At 45.4% G+C, this 15,716-nt stretch overlaps 1 protein-coding gene across 2 annotated transcripts in view; it reads right to left on the minus strand.

Annotated features, from left to right (window-relative positions):
* RXRA (retinoid X receptor alpha) overlaps nucleotides 1-15,447 on the minus strand; it is a 122,614-nt gene extending 107,167 nt beyond the window's left edge. Inside the window, exon 1 of one of the 2 annotated variants that reach the window (XM_088664732.1) lies at nucleotides 14,826-15,417. In XM_088664732.1, the coding sequence (XP_088520858.1) occupies nucleotides 14,826-14,853 (28 nt within the window). In that variant the 5' untranslated portion in view covers nucleotides 14,854-15,417. Of the gene's footprint in view, nucleotides 1-14,825 lie in introns of both variants that reach the window. The other variant, XM_035113138.3, reaches the window with a different exon arrangement.
* Between the last annotated feature and the right edge of the window lie 269 nt (nucleotides 15,448-15,716).

Genomic DNA, 15,716 nt, shown 5'->3' on the forward strand with positions numbered 1-15,716 from the left:
CCACAGCTCCAGCTAAGAAGAGGATTGAGCAAGGGAAGGCGACATTCCCAGAAACTCCACGCAGCCAAAGGATCAAGGAGGGGGAAGCCTCTGCACACAGGCAGGCTGGAGGGAAGAAACTTACCCTGCCCATCAAAGCCATGCTGATATCAGAAGCGTTTGCATTGCACAAGGATTGGGCAGGTCTCCCGGGTGGGACCATCAAATTATGCAGGTGGAATAAAAAAAAGACACCCCAAGCTTCCTGGTAGCTGTCCACATGCCCCAAAAGAACCCCCTGAGCAGAACCTGGTGCAATAGCAACACTCCCCCCTTGCAATTTTCAGCAACTGAAATTCAAAGCTAGACTACCCCTGGGTATGAAAGTTCTGCTTTCACACCTCCAGATGGAGAGTCCTGCTGGATCAGACCAAAGACCTATCTAGTCCAGCATCCTCCTTTACCACAATGGGAAGCCACAAGCAGGACCCAAATGTAACAGTGACTCTTCCTACCTGCAATTTTCACACCCGCTGTCCAGAAGTGTACAGCCTCCAAGAGAGGAGGGATGGAAGAACAAAGAAAGGTGTTTTATACAAAGTTGGGTGCTTGTCTGTACTGACTGGCAGCAGCCCTCCAAGGTTTCAGGCAGAGGACCTTTCCACCTCTGCTTGGTGATTGAATCTGGGACCTCTTGCATACAAATCAGACGCTCTGCTACTAAACTGTGGCTCTTCCCCACAAAATACAATAAGATCCTAGTCTTCATGGTTCTGAACAAATAAGAACTTGGAACCTTCTACATGCAAAGCAGGTGCTCTACCACTGAGCTACAGCCCTTCCCTGTAGGTAGCACCCAGCCAGCAGCACATATGAATCTTACAGTGGTGCCTCGACTTACTAATTTAATCCATTCCGAAGGCACCTTCGTAGGTCAAAAAATTCGTAAGCCGAAAAACTCCATTGGAAACACGTTTTCTCATAGGAATGCATTAGAAACAGAAAAATTCGTAAGTCGAAACAACCCTATCTAAAAATTCGTAAGTCAAAAAATCCCTATCTAAAACAGCTGCAGTTTCCTTTCGGATGTCGAGACATTCGTAAGCGCGTGGCCATTATCCCCATTCGTAATTCAAAAAATTCGGTTGTCGAGTCGTTCGTAAGTTGAGGTACCATTGTATATGGAAAAAGAGCAAACACCATCCTGCCGGAGACTGCAGTCTACACAACCTCCAGTATCTCAGAAGTGAAGACTAATTTCGCCACCAGTGCAATAGAAACTTTCTGCTACACGGCTGGCAAGGGAGCAGTATGAGTAATCTGGAAAGAAATGGGCAAGAGATGTGGGTTTCTCAGGAACTGGTTTGCTCCTTGAAAGCAACAGCAAGCAGGCAACCTTTCCCTGAAAGCGAGTTTGCCTAGAAGTCCCCAGACAAGCCCTGTGGCTCACCAGCTCTGAGCCACGTGTGATGAGGGCACATCAGTGTGCATAAGTAGTGCATGGCAGGCGCGCCAAATCTAGGGAACCAAGGTGCCTTCAGGCCCCTCAATGTTTGTTTGAAGGGGGCCCAGACCCTTTAATGCTGAGGGCGTTCTGAGCATGTTGGGTGCATGTGGCACTGCATGTCACAGCTTCAGTGCTCAAGCTTCACCAGAGAGCTCTGTCTCCTCCAGAGATTGCATCATAGAAGTCTGCACTGGCCTATGCCATGTCAGGAGAGGTGTGTGACGTCACACATAAGCAACGCATGCTGGGGGCCTTCAATCTTGGGAGCAACCTGGTGCTTGCACACCAGTCAACATGTAAAGAGAAATGGGGGAGAAGATATTTTTCAACTTCCAAGCTGGACAAAGTAATTCAAAAGCAGAATTAGGCATCTGTCCAAAGCAGACAAATTAAACCACAGAATCAAAAAGAATCTTAATTAAACAATTGGCTCCATAATAAGCTTCCCGTATTAGAATTCTGCACCATGTATACATACAGTACACACTGACAGCAGGGTTGTGGCAGTGGATGGGAGGACAGCAAAATAGATGCCTTATATCTGAATATTACTGCAAATCTTGTGGGGTTAATAATAATAATAATTTTATTATTTGTACCCTGCCTGCCTGGGTGGCTTCCAACACATATAAAATCATAAAATATTGTTTCGCAATCCCAAGAAGCTGAACATGGCACTTAACAGAGGAGCATATGTTTAAGTGGTGCCTGACTACGGTAGGTCTTAGGAAGAACCTTTTGACTGCAAGAGCTTTTTGACAGTGGAACAGACTTCCTCCTTCATTGGAGGCTTTTAAACAGGGGTCAGATGGCCACCTGTCAGGGATTCTTGAGCTGTGATTCCTGTATTGCAGGGGGTTGGACTAGATGGCCCTTGGGGTACCTTTCTACTGAATAGTTCTATGATTCATTGAAAGAAGATTCCATCTAAATATTCGGAAGAGCTTTCTGACACTAAGAATTGTTCAACAGTGTAACAAAGATTACCTCAAAAGGTGGTTGACTCTCCTTCACTGGAAGTTTTTAAGCAGGGTTTGAATGGCCACCTGTCAGGGATTCTCCAGCTGAGATTCCTGCATTGCAAGGGGTTGGACTAGATGACCCCTGGGGTACCTTCCAACTCTACAGTTCTATGATTCTATGATACATAAGCTTATTTAAAATAAATTATTTAAATGTCTATTTAAATTCCTTCTAAGATATGCATTTTTCTACGTATCAGTTGGTTTCGAGAACCCCACAGAAAATTCAGAGAAGTGTGATTTTTTGAAAGGATAGCTGCATTTTGATTTGCCATGAGCAAATTAGTTAGCTTATCATGAAAAATGTAAAAGAAAAATGGAATGTCTTCTCCATCGCTAGATGGTGGTCAAACCTCCCCTAGTATAAGGTCAACAGACACCTACCAACAGGGGTGCCAACTTGAATAAAATATTGTGGGGGCCCAGCTAAGCCCCACCCTGCATAAGCGATCACATGATGCAGTGCACACACACCATTTGAATGGGGATGTCTATCAACTTTTGGGGGGCCAGGCCCCCTCAAATATTTTATTGTGGGGGCCGAAGCTGCCACAGCCCCTAGGAGTTGGCTCATATGCCTACCAACTGCAGCTTCAGTCCTATTGTGTATGAGCAGAGACGGGATTCAGGACCTCACTTTCATCCAAAAGCAGGTGAAACATAAATAGTGAGTCAATAAACCCTCTCCAGCTATCTCTCAGTGCATACCAATAAATAGCAAATAGAAACAGCTGGAGGATCTTATAGCCCTTGCTCCATTGGAAAGGAGATACAGTAGTTATGTTAATATATTGGCCCATTAGGTTGGCACTTACTGTCCAAAGGCCAGCTCTAAATTTCTCGCCTCAAATAGACTTCCAGCAGTTCAATGAGAGAAAACCTCTTATAATAGCTGGGCCTAACAAGACACAGGCTCATTCTCAAAACAGGCCCCTTCCTCAGAATTGGTATTTGGAGACAGGTGGCATTTATCTGCAAACAATAGGGAGGGCCCACTGCTTTTGGAAGCTGAAGGACATCAACTTTAGTTCTGTGGAAAGGTCAGGAGAAATGTGGCTCCCATGCCCCCACCCCATCAGCTCCTTCGGTTGACCGTAATTTTGAAAAAGTTAAGGTGCTAGTCCTTGTGTTTGCTGGAAGAAGTCGGAAAAATCTAAAGGCTTGTAACCACGCTCCTTTGAAAAGCCCGAACTTATTCTTTCGTCTAAACCCCTGGATCCAGAACACTGAAAAGAGAGAGAATCTTTTTCCTTTCTGAGAATTAATCTAGCAATGCTGACGCACGCACGCATGCGCGCGCACACACACACACACACACCTGGCCAAAAGAAGAAGAAGCTGTTGAACTTTATCTCCATAGATTCAGGTCAAGCGCCTCCACTGCCCATTGCTATCTCCAGGCTTCAGTCCCTCACCTGTGAAAGTGGGCAGTGTATTTTGAAGTTCAGTGCATGGCAAAAAATGAGTTTGCAAGAACAGGCTTTGCCTATGGAAAGCTACATAAGATTTCTTTTTGCAAAATCCAATCCGTGTACAGGTTGCTTCAGAGCAAAAGAAGAAGAGGAAGAGCTCTCTGCCCATTGAGGAGTTTACAGTGAAGAGTTTTCACGGTGCAGGGAAGATAGGGGAAATCATTAGTTAGGAAATCATGGAGCCACAACTAAGATCACGGCAGAGGTAAGCATTGAGCAGAAAGTGAGATAAATAAGAGACATCATCACTTTTCACCTGACCGCATACAAACCCACCACGTTACTCTTGCCTAGGGATGCAGAGCAGCAGTATGCAAAAGGTTGATGATACCTGTTCTGGACTAGGGATGCAAAAATCTGTCCATTTTGCTTTCTCATTTTTATAATCTCCACACTTCACATCTGTTTGCATTTAAAAATAAAATAAAATAAGAAGGTTCCTGAAGCTGGATCAGGCCTAAGAGGGCCCATCTACTTCAGCATCTTGTCCTCACAGTAGCCACCCAAATGCTCTGCAAGCAGGATCCGAACACAAGAGGAACTCTTCCCTCCTTCAGTTTCCAGCAACTGGTAGGGTCTAAAATCTGCTGCCTAAAGTGCTGGGACGCAGCACTGACAAGACCGATGAGACAAAGAACACTCAAGGGCAGGCATCCCCAAACTTCGGCCCTCCAGATGTTTTGGACTACAATTCCCATCATCCCTGACCACTGGTCCTGTTAGCTAGGGATCATGGGAGTTGTAGGCCAAAACATCTGGAGGGCCGCAGTTTGGGGGGTGCCTGCTCAAGGGGCTCCCACTGCAGCCTTGCTTTTCTGCACCCACCCCCTTGCACCAAGCTGATCCCCCAGATCCCAGTGTCCAGCCCTGTGGAGGAGGAAATAAAGTTGCAAAGGATAAGCAACACAAATGATTGACTGAAAGAGAGACAGACAGACAGAGAATCCTGGTGATAAAAGAGAACTAAGGAAATGTAGCTCGGTGTGGAAGGTGGAAGCAGAGGTGTCAACAGCTCTGAGCTCCTCGCCCACATGGCAAGTGTCAACACATTCGCCTTATCCAGTGTTGCTTTTTGGGGTGGCGGAGGGAGAAGGCAGAAAGAATGCAAAACCCTGGCCCAGCTCCAAAGTTTTCTCCAGCAGAATAGAAGAGAAAGAGAGATGTCATTCCTCGCACTCTAATTGGCCTTCCCCCAATTTTTGCTCCATTCCTTCCTTTCTGCACCATTTCATGCTTATTCTGCTACGAAGCCAGACAATTGCTTTATAACTCTGGGGGACAGTTTGACCGTCTGCGAGCCAGACTGGAAGCAGGCGCACAGCAAATGCAGGAGAGGCCAAGCTTAGCACCCATTGGAAGAGTTGAGGAATGGCTTTTGTTTTTAAATAATTGTCTCCTCCTTTTTAGCAAAGCTAAAATTGGTGTGTATATGTACATATTTAACACATATACATATAACACACACATATATCCTTAATTTGATAATCCGGGCAGAAGGGGAAGGGGCTTAATGTTTTTAAATAATTCCATCTTCCTTTTCAGCAAAGCAAAAGCGTTTTATAACTGAAGAATTGGAAGAATCATTTAGTCTAACCCCTTGAAATGCAGGAATCAAAGCTACAAAACCTCTGACTTGATGGCTTTCGAATCCCTATTTAAAAACCTCCAGTTAAGGAAATTACACCACCTTCCCCTGCCAAAGAGTTCTTAGTTCTTACTGTCAGGAATATGCACAACCTGTAGATTTAACACATAGAATAAGAGAGCAAGTAGAACGTACATTTAAATAAGACTGGAAAACATTTATTGACTATATGGAAAATAACCGCATACAGCTGAAAAAGCTGGCAGGGTTAAGATAAATGCAACAGAGTAAATAATTTTTGATGGATGTAAAAGTGGAAAATTTATTTGAATGGTTAGCGTAAAATATGCAGGGGTGCATAATATATAAAATGACCCATGGAAATAAAAGAGGGGAAGTCATTGGATATTTTAAAATTTGTAAAATACTTTTTTGGAAGTAAAATTGAAAGTTTAATTTAAAAAATATTATTTAAAAAGAGTTCACAAAGTTCTTCCTAAGGTTTAGAAGGAATCTCCATTCTTGTCATTTGAATCCATTGGTTTGGGTTAGTCCTATCATCCGGACCAGGAGAAAACAAGTTTGCTCCAACTTCCTTTAGATATTTGAAGATGGCTATCCTATCTCCTCTCAGTCTCTTCTTTTCCAGGCTAAACATACCCAGCTCCCACAACTGCTATCTATCTATCTATTTATCAAGTTCCCAACTTAGCCTACCTCACAAGGTTGTTGTGGGGATTAAACAAAGAGTGGGGAGAACCATGTTGAGCTTCTCAGAGAGAAAGAAAAGTGATACATATAAATATGCAGGCCATTTCCCCTAATATAATACATTCTTTTGACTACTTTCCCTGACACAGACATATCTACCTGCACAGTTTTCTCCATTATTTTTAACCAGAGAACTGCATCGCAACTCTGGAGAAGAGTGTAAATTTTGCAGGCTAGCAACATCTGACTCCACATATTGAGGAAGAGCAAATCATGCAGGCTTGTGTTGAAATGCCAAGCAAGCCAAATTTGTCCTGCATCCCCTAAGTCAGGAAACCAGCCTGGAATTTCCTGCAGGAACAGAACATGTACATGGAGAAAGACTCAATTTTTAAAAAAAGGAAAAAAGGAAATAATGATGTGGACTAGCATCAACATCTTTGGACTTGACCTGCAAAGCCGGCTTCAATCTAGCCCTGCTTTGAATGTGACTCCATTCTGGTCCTCTTCTCAATGATGTGTCGCCAGACTTTCACACCCGAAAACAAGTCTGGCTCTTGGATAAACACCCCTGCAGATGCCTTGAAGTCTGTAGGAGGGGGCCGTTATTTTGCTGTTTCCCTCTCTTCACATCCTGCACCCCATCAACCTGCTCGCTCCCCCGCCCACATCCATAAAAGCATCTAAAAAAGCAGTACCATTGCGAGGAGGGAAACACCATAAACTTTTTTTTTTAAGGCAGAGAAACAGCTGGGAAAGCCATTACTCACTTTATGGGCCCCCAAGATCAGGGCTGCCCCTTTCATCTGGGGGGGGGTGACCGTCTGCAGCCCCATGAAGGCCATGGGGAGTGGGTCACCATAGTTCACAGGAGGTCCAAATTCAAGACTCCCCAGAAAGAAAACCTGACCTCTAAGCAGAACAGGAAAGATGGACAAAAGAAAACTTTCCTCAGCTGCCTTTAAAGTAGATACTGGTAAGATACAAACACACACACACACACACACACACACACACAACAGCAGCACTTGATCCATTTCAGTTCCTAAAAGGACACCAAAATTTTGTTGGTTCTGCATTTGTAGGAATAAAATCCTTTAGTTTAGCATTTTGGCGCTCCCTGCCCATTGCTATCTAGTCAGGCGCCTTCACTTTTTTCAGCACCTGCTAAAAACATTTTCATTTAAACAAGCTGCCCAGGCATCCCCAAACTGCGGCCCTCCAGATGTTTTGGCCTACAACTCCCATAATCCCTAGCTAACATGACCAGTGGTCGGGGAAGATGGGAATTGTAGTCCAAAACATCTAGAGCAGGGGTCAGCAACCTTTTTCAGCCATGGGCTGTCCCTCAGACCATGTGGTGGGCCGGACTATATTTTTTGGGGGGGAATGAAAGCATTCCTGTACCCCACAAATAACCCAGAGATGCATTTACATGAGTAGCACACATTCTACTCATGTAAAAACACGCTGATTCCCGGCCCGTCTGTGGGCCGGATTGAGAAGGCGATTGGGCCACATCCAGCCCACGGCCCTTAGGTTGCCTACCCCTGATCGAGAGGGCCGAAGTTTGGGGGTGGCTGGTTTAGAATGTTGATGTGAGTTTTAATCAATTTATAGTCTATTCTTATGTGAATTTTTCAATGCCTTACATTATTGCTGTTTATTTTTTCTTATTGGTTCATTTGGGGGAAGGGTTTACAATCAAGTGGCCATGAAGCACCCCAGGTGTGACCAGTCCCTGCCTCTCAACCCGACCTACCTCACAGGGTTGGTGTGGGAATTAAATGAGGAGGAAGAAAATCAAGTACCCTACCTCGAGCTCCTTGGAGGAAATGGTGGGGTATAAATGCGCTAAAAGAAAAAAGAGAGGAAATGCTTGCACCTGTGGAATGCGCTTGTTGGGTACTGCCCTAAGGAGTTTGCCATCGTCTTCGAGACAGTGATCCCCTATCAGTCTCAAAAGATACTTGGTGTCATCCTTACGTGAAAGCATTGTAGTAGTCGTGGTGGTGGTGGTAGTAGTAGTTATAAGTAGAGGAAACACTCTGTCTCTCACACACATACACACAAAAAGCAGAATCCTATAGCGGCCCAGGAATTTGATGTTTGACCACAATGGAACAGAGATCCCCATCTCCGTGTCAATGTGCTGATTCTGCTTTGATTTGGGATTTTCTCTCTCCAAGACCTGGCATGGAACTGGCATTGCCCATTGCCAAGAACAACAACAGTAATGGATACCTAAAATCCTGGACTGCCTCTTAGCTCTTGATAAAAGGCAGTTTGCTAAAGAATAAAAAGTATGAAGGGTTACCCCGGGCTCCCAGCCAGCGATGCAAAACTCTGGGACCCATTCACTCTGATATCATGCACATGGTGTCTGAAATGGCAAAGAAGCGCCCGGCTGGATCAGGTCAGTGGCCCATCTACTCCAGCATCCTGTCCTCACAGTGGCCAACCAGATACCCATAATAGGAAGCCCATAAGCAGGACCCAAGCCCAAGAGCGCTCTCCCCTCCTGTGGTTTCCAGCAACTGGCATTCAGAATAATTGCTGGCTCCAACTGCGGAAGCAGAGCACAGCCATTGTGGCTAGCAGCCGCTGATAGCCCTCTCCTCTGTGAATTTGACTCTAAATCCTCTTTTAAGGCCATCAAAGTTGGTGGCCATCTCTGCCTCCTGTGGGAATAAATTTCATAGTTTGCACTGCATGAAGAAGGACTTTCTTTTGGACTGACTTTTCTTTAGAACTGATGATGGCATAAACCCCCCCCCCCAATGGCGGGACTCCCTGCCTATTGAGATCAAGCAAGTTCCTTCACTGTACAGTGGTGCCTCGCTAGACGATTAATTCGTTCCACAAGTCTTTTCTTATAACGAAAATTCGTCTAGCAAATCCCATAGGAATGCATTGAATTTTTTTTATTTTTTATTTGCCCATAGGAACGCATTAATTGAATTTCAATGCATTCCTATGGGGAACTGTGATTCGCTAGACGAATTTTTCATAAAACGAATTCGTCTAGCGAGGCAACCTCCGCTAGAAAAAACCTTTTGTTAAGCGTAAATTTCGTTAAGCAGGGCATTCGTTAAGCGAGGCACCACTGTACTCTCTTCGGTGCCTAATAAAAGCATTCTTCTTAAGACAAGTCTGTCCAGATGTTTACAAAGTTGATATGAGTTTTAATCAGTTATTTTAATTATTGTTGTTAACTTTTCATATTGATAATTTTACTGTTTTTTCTTTTTTTGTAAAACTGCTTTGAGGTTTTGCTTTGCTTTTTTTCCAATCAAGTGGAGGTGTATAAATTTTAACAAACAGATAAAATAATTTTTATCCCTCCTTGGATATTCCAACATCCAGCTTTGCTGGGTGTCCATGAAATCTTGCACTACAACAAGGAGAGGAAAACTTTTATCTATGAAAGGCCTGGACCACATGTTCGGCCAGAAATGTTCTCACAGTAAACATTTTAGGGGGAGGGGGGCAATATAACCCAGTTCCTTCCAGAATGCTTGGAGGTGTGTGTCTGTGAAGAGGGGGCAGCTAACTTGCAGTCACACATGCAAAGGCACAAAAGGTGGCTTCTGAGATACTGGAGGCCCCAGCACTGCAGGGCTAGACAGCACTATCTGGTTTTGAAGAGCAAAGCAAACATGAAGAAACATGTTTAACCTATGCTGTTGACATATAAAGGGGGATTCAATCTTTTTCTTCTAGTTCTTCTTAGCAATCGCTGAGTTCTGAACAAAATAGTCCCAAGGGCAATTCTCCCCTGTGAAAACAATATTTAACATTTCATTATGAAATTGCAAGATTGCCTACGCAGAATTGGGGAGCAGGGTGGTGGTGGTGCAGAAACCAAACCTTTGTCCCGTTTGCAAGCATGACAACACACCAGTCACCCTAGTTCAAAACCAGCTTTCAGGAGGACAAGGACAGTCCTCTCATTTTACAAAGCCCAAGGTCCACATCCCTCCATAGACAACCTTCGGGCCACTTAGTAAGGCAGAGGTGGTCAACTTAAGAACATAAGAAGTGCCTGCAGGATCAAACCATTGGCCCATCTAGCATCTTATTCTCACAGTACCCAACTGGATGCCCTAATGGAAAACCCTCAGTCAGGACCTGAGTGCAACAACAAATCATTTCCAGTAGCTGGACAGGAAACCCTTAGGCATGGTGCTGCTATCAACATCTGGTCTCCTTAAGAAGAGACTGGCTGCTGGATCAGGCTAAAGAGGGCTCATCATAGTCCAGCATCCTGTTCTGAGGTTGGCCAATCAGATGCTCCAATGCAAAGCCTTCAGGCGGAACCTGAGCACAAGAACACTCTCCTGTCCTGCTGCTTCCAGCAACTGATAGCAACTGGTATTCAGAAGCAGACTGTGGAGGCAAAGCCACGAACCTGAGGCACATCCATGCCCAATGGCTTGGCAGAAGGCAAACCCTGACTCACAGCCAGTCAAAAAAATGAAGTCTAGATGAGGTTTCGCTGTGTGCCTTAACCACTCTCTCGCTTTCAGGGTGGTGGAGTACCAAGAATCCAGGAAGAGGGGATGCCATCCTTTCGAGCTCTTCATGGGTTATCTTCTACACACACACACACACACACACACACACAGCAGTAGCAGCAGCACAAAAGAGAGAATTATTCCATCATACCCACAACACATGACTCAGTTGCCTTCCCAAAACTGTCTTGGGAGTAAAAAGGGGGGGGGAGGCAGAAGATAGCACCGTAATTGGGAGTGGTTGGGAAATCAGTCTGAGGGGGCCATACAGACAGACCGCAGTCTTTTGCCTTTGGACGGTAAGGTTTTTAAGTTTGTGTCCACAACTTTCTAAGCAACCTTCCAGAGGCCATGAGCCGGTTGTGGGCAAGGCTAGAGGAAAAGGTGAGCAGAGCAGCAGATGTGAATTTTATCTTTGTGCAGTAGACTAGTTTCAACACCCACACGCCTCCTCCATCCTGTATCCAGGCAAAGCAAAAGGCATCATCACAGTTCAAGGACACCTCTGCAGCCAGACGAAAGCAGTTGTTAAGGACTTAACAGAGCAGGGCTAGTGAGAGGTGTGGTCTAGGAAGAGAGTGTGGCTTGGGGGGGTGCCCTGAGGGCCAAGTAGAGCATGCTGGAGGGCCACTTCACTCCCTGCCTTCAAGACCAAAGCATTTATTATAACATACATTTTCATAGACTCAAGCCCTCTGCATCGGATTCTAAAAATGTGCAGGTACCTAAAGGAGAATACAGTGGTACCTCTACTTACGAATGTTTCTACTTACAAATGGAGTTCCGTCCGCCATCTTGGATGCGGTTTAGATAGGATTTTTTCTACTTACAAATTTTTAGATAGGGTTGCTTCGACTTACGAATTTTTTCTCCCAATGCATTCCTATGGGATTCGACTTACAATTTTTTTCGACATACGAATGTGCATTCGGAACGCATTAAATTCGTAAGTAGACGTACCACTGTATTGTGCTTGCTGTTTCATAGAATCAAAGAATCACAGAGTTGGAAGAGACCCTGAGGATCATCAAGTTCAACCCCCTGCAATGCAGAAATCTCAACACAGAATTATAGAAGAGTGGGAAGGTACCCTGAGGGTCATCCAGTCCACCCCCCTGCAATGCAGGAATATGCAGCTGTCCCATACGGGAATCAAACTTGCAACCTTGGCATGATCAACACCAAGCTCCAACCAACTGAACTATTTGGGGGCTCGTATGTGTGTGTGAACCCTACTGTCAGTGAACATAGCGACTTTCTACTGAGTCAGACCCCTGGTAGCTGACTGGTAGCAGCTCTCCAGGATTTCAATCAGAGGGTCTCTGCCTACCCTGTTCTGGAGATGTCAGAGAATGAACCTAGGGCCCTTCTGCATGCAAAGCAACAATTCCCAAAATAATAAAGTGATTATTCTAGTCCTCATCATTCTGAATGTTCAATTGAACAGGAATGTAGGGAGCTGCCTTATCCTGAATCAGACTACTGGAGTTTCTAGTTCAGTACAATCTACACTGACAGTGGCTCTCCAAGGTTTCAGGCAGGGGATCTTTGCAGCCCTACCTGGAAATGCAGGTGAGGATTGAACCTGGAACATTCTGCATGCAAAGCAGGTGCTCAGCCACTGAGTTATGCTCCTTCCTCCAAACTAATATCCCAGTCCTTGTGCTCCTAAATAAATGAGTTGTCTCATATTGAGTTCGCCCATTGGTCCACTGAGCTCAATGCTTTCTGCGCTGAGTGGCAGAAATGGGTCTCTGCAATTTTCGGTCAGGGGACCTTCTCAGAACCTACCTGGAGATGCAATTGGCAACTGAACCTGGGACATTCTGTATGCAAGAGAAAAGCAAATTCCTTGGAGGCTGTAGAAGGAGTGTTTTTATCTGCAGTTCACACATTTTATACGTTATTTATTATGCATTATCATCTCTCACGCTTTCATCTTACCATCTCAGGGCACATTGCAAATCGATTGAAGATGCAAAGGACCAAAGAAACAGAACAGAGTGAATAAAAATAAGATCAGATCATGGGGGGATATGATGAACATACATGTCACAGATGCACAACTTTGGGAATAGTTCACTACAAAGTTTACTTTCGTGAATGGAAAGAATCAAACCTAAGGCAAAACTTAAAAAAATAAGGCAAACTTGCGGGTTCAGGTCAGTGGCCCATCTAGTCCAGCATCCTGTTCTTACCATGGCCAACCAGGTACCTGAATGGGAAGCCCAAAAGCAGGAGCCCTCTCCCCTCCTGCAGTTTACAGCAACTGATATTCAGAAGTGTTGCTGCCAGTCAGAGAATAGCCACTGTGGCTAGTGGTCATCAATGGCCTTCTCCTCCACGAATTTGCCCTTTCCAGTGGTACCAACCCTGGTGGTTAAGAGATTATTAAGAGACGGGTGCAAATGCAGCCCCCCACCGCAGCTATCTCCAAGTGCAGCACTTCACGAGGCAAACCACAGAAAGAGGCCACACTGAACCTGCTTCTCAGAACTTTTATCATGCTCAGCCGTGAGCATCAACCAGAAGAGAGAGAGAGAGAGAGAAATTCAGACAGTGGCAAAGACTAGCAAGTTAGAACAGGGGTGAAAAGTGCTTGAAACTCTTGTCATAAATAAGGAAGGAAAAATCGCTGGTGGAAATTAATTTGAAAGGAAAAGAAAGGAGGAGGAGGAGGAGGTGTAAGACTGGGAGTGGGAGTGGTGTCAGAGGAATCCGCTCACCATCCAATATTTCTGTCAAGACTAGGCTCCTACATCAAGGCTGGCTGTAACCCTCACAGACTTTGTAAATAGTCCTACCAAATGCATTGTGCTTTTGGGGAGGTTTTTGGGAGGAGAAGATGCATTGAAAACAGATTTAAAGAGAAATAAAAATTAAAGGAGGGAAGAAATACCATGGGGGTGAGAGAAGAGCAATAGGTGTGTTCTTTTAAAGCTACAGTTCCAGAAATATGCTAGGATTCAAGATTTGCCTTCCCCAAGGGGGGGGGGCGGATAAAAAAATTACAAATCCCCCTAAAATCCATAAGTGGAAACTGTTAACCAATAGTTTTTCCTGCTTAAAAAGCCCGCCCCCTAAAATCACAAGGAGCTGCTTATTCTATTCAGAACTCAAAAGTCAAAACGCAGAGCTGGATTGGGAAGTTAACTGGATCACTTTTCTGCTATTTTTCTTTTGCAGAGAAACTTTCCCACACCGTGGTGGGATCACCGCTGGAGTTTTGCAACAGTTGCAAGATCGGGCCTTTTTCCTCTCGATTTTGAAAGCCTCTTTCGGATCTCTCTCCCTCCCACTCCACTCCGCCCCACGTTCAATCGCTCAACCCACTGCCAACTTCCAAAGGCGAAAAAGGAAACGCAGCCAGACCCGATCCCAGAAACGGTGTCTTCCCCTCAAACAACAACAACAAACCCATTCCCTCCCCCCAGCAATTAACAGTGGGGGGTTTTTTTGGAAGGGGAGGATTGCATGGGTTCTTCCTTGGACTCTCCCAAGGCGCTCCATGCAAATCTGCAGAGATCACTTTTTTAAAAAAGCATTTAAAATAAAAATCAAATGCAACACAAAAGCCACACAACAGATCGCCGTGGCCTGCCCTGATTTGCCCATGATTTGCACCGGGAGAGTGAAAACGACGAGGGAGCCTTGTGAAATTGACAAGGCCCCTTCTTTGAAATGTTATCAAAGGGGTTTTCGCTCCTGGCCACCCCCTTTCCCCTCCCCCCCCTAGAGAGAGAGCGGAGAGCCCGGACCTTCTCTGTGATCAAAAGATCGGCTGCGTAATAAAGACATTTTACCTCCCCCACAACACACCCCATTTCCCAGATCCCTTTCCACGACACTCAATATTGTATGCGTGTGTGTAACATTGGCAACATTGAGATATTACAATATAGCTTTGCATATTTTTTTTCCCAAAGCGGCCCCTCTCCAGCTCCCCACCACCACCACCACGCCGCCCCGCTTGCTTTCTTTTTTTTAAAAAAAAAGAAAAGAAGCCGAGGAAAATCAGCCAATAAAACTCACCCAATGGAAGAAAATGCTTGGTGTCCATCGCTGCTGGTTTAACTCATGCCAAAAGCGATTTGTAGGAGAACGATCGGTGGAGGAATTTCTTTTTTCTTTTTAATTAAAAAAGGAAGGGGAGCAAAGAAAGAAGAAGAAACCGCACAGGACCAAAAAAAAATCAAAGCCGGAAGAAGGGTTTGTTTTTTTTAGGAGGCAGATTTAAGTGATTTTTTTTTCTGCCCCCTCTCTCCGCAAGAATTACTTGTGCAAAGGTTGGCTGTTTGGAGATTAATTTGTTGATTTCGGGGGGGTCTCCCCCCTTTGCCCCCTCTCTTTCCTGTTCCTCCTCTAGTCCACCACCCCAACTTGGAAGAAAAATAAAAAAAGATGAAGGTGACTATCTCTAGGTCTAGATAGGAAAACGCCACCAAGAAAGTCCCAGCGAGAGGCGAGTCAAAAATTCCGCTCCCACGGGGTCCGCGCGAAGCCGAGACGGAGGGAGTTGTTGCAAACTCACCCAACAATATAACTAAAGTACTCGGGTGTGTGTGCGCGCCCGCGCGTGCCCCGCTCTGTTTCTGTCTCTCTCACTCACTCGCACACTCGCTTTGCTGCTTCTCCCCTTCCACCGCCCGCAGCTGAAATTGCAAAAGGGACCCCGCAAGGGGTAACCTGACGGCCGACAGGTCTAGCAGCGACGGGGCATTGTCCGGGTCTCAGGGCGCGCGCAGCTGGGATTTTAGGGAGTGGAAGGTTCGGAGGGGGAGATTGCCTTAGGGACCTTAGGAGCCAACTCCTACAGCCAGACTCCCTTCGTCCCCCACATAAAATACTTGAGGGGGCTGGGGGCCCCCAAAGTTGGTGGGCATTGCGAGTCAAATGGTGTGTTGACTGCCATGTCCTGCGGTC

Source organism: Zootoca vivipara, chromosome Z2, assembly GCF_965207765.1.
Source record: "Zootoca vivipara chromosome Z2, rZooViv2.hap1.1, whole genome shotgun sequence".
In the NCBI taxonomy this organism is placed as follows: domain Eukaryota; kingdom Metazoa; phylum Chordata; class Lepidosauria; order Squamata; family Lacertidae; genus Zootoca; species Zootoca vivipara.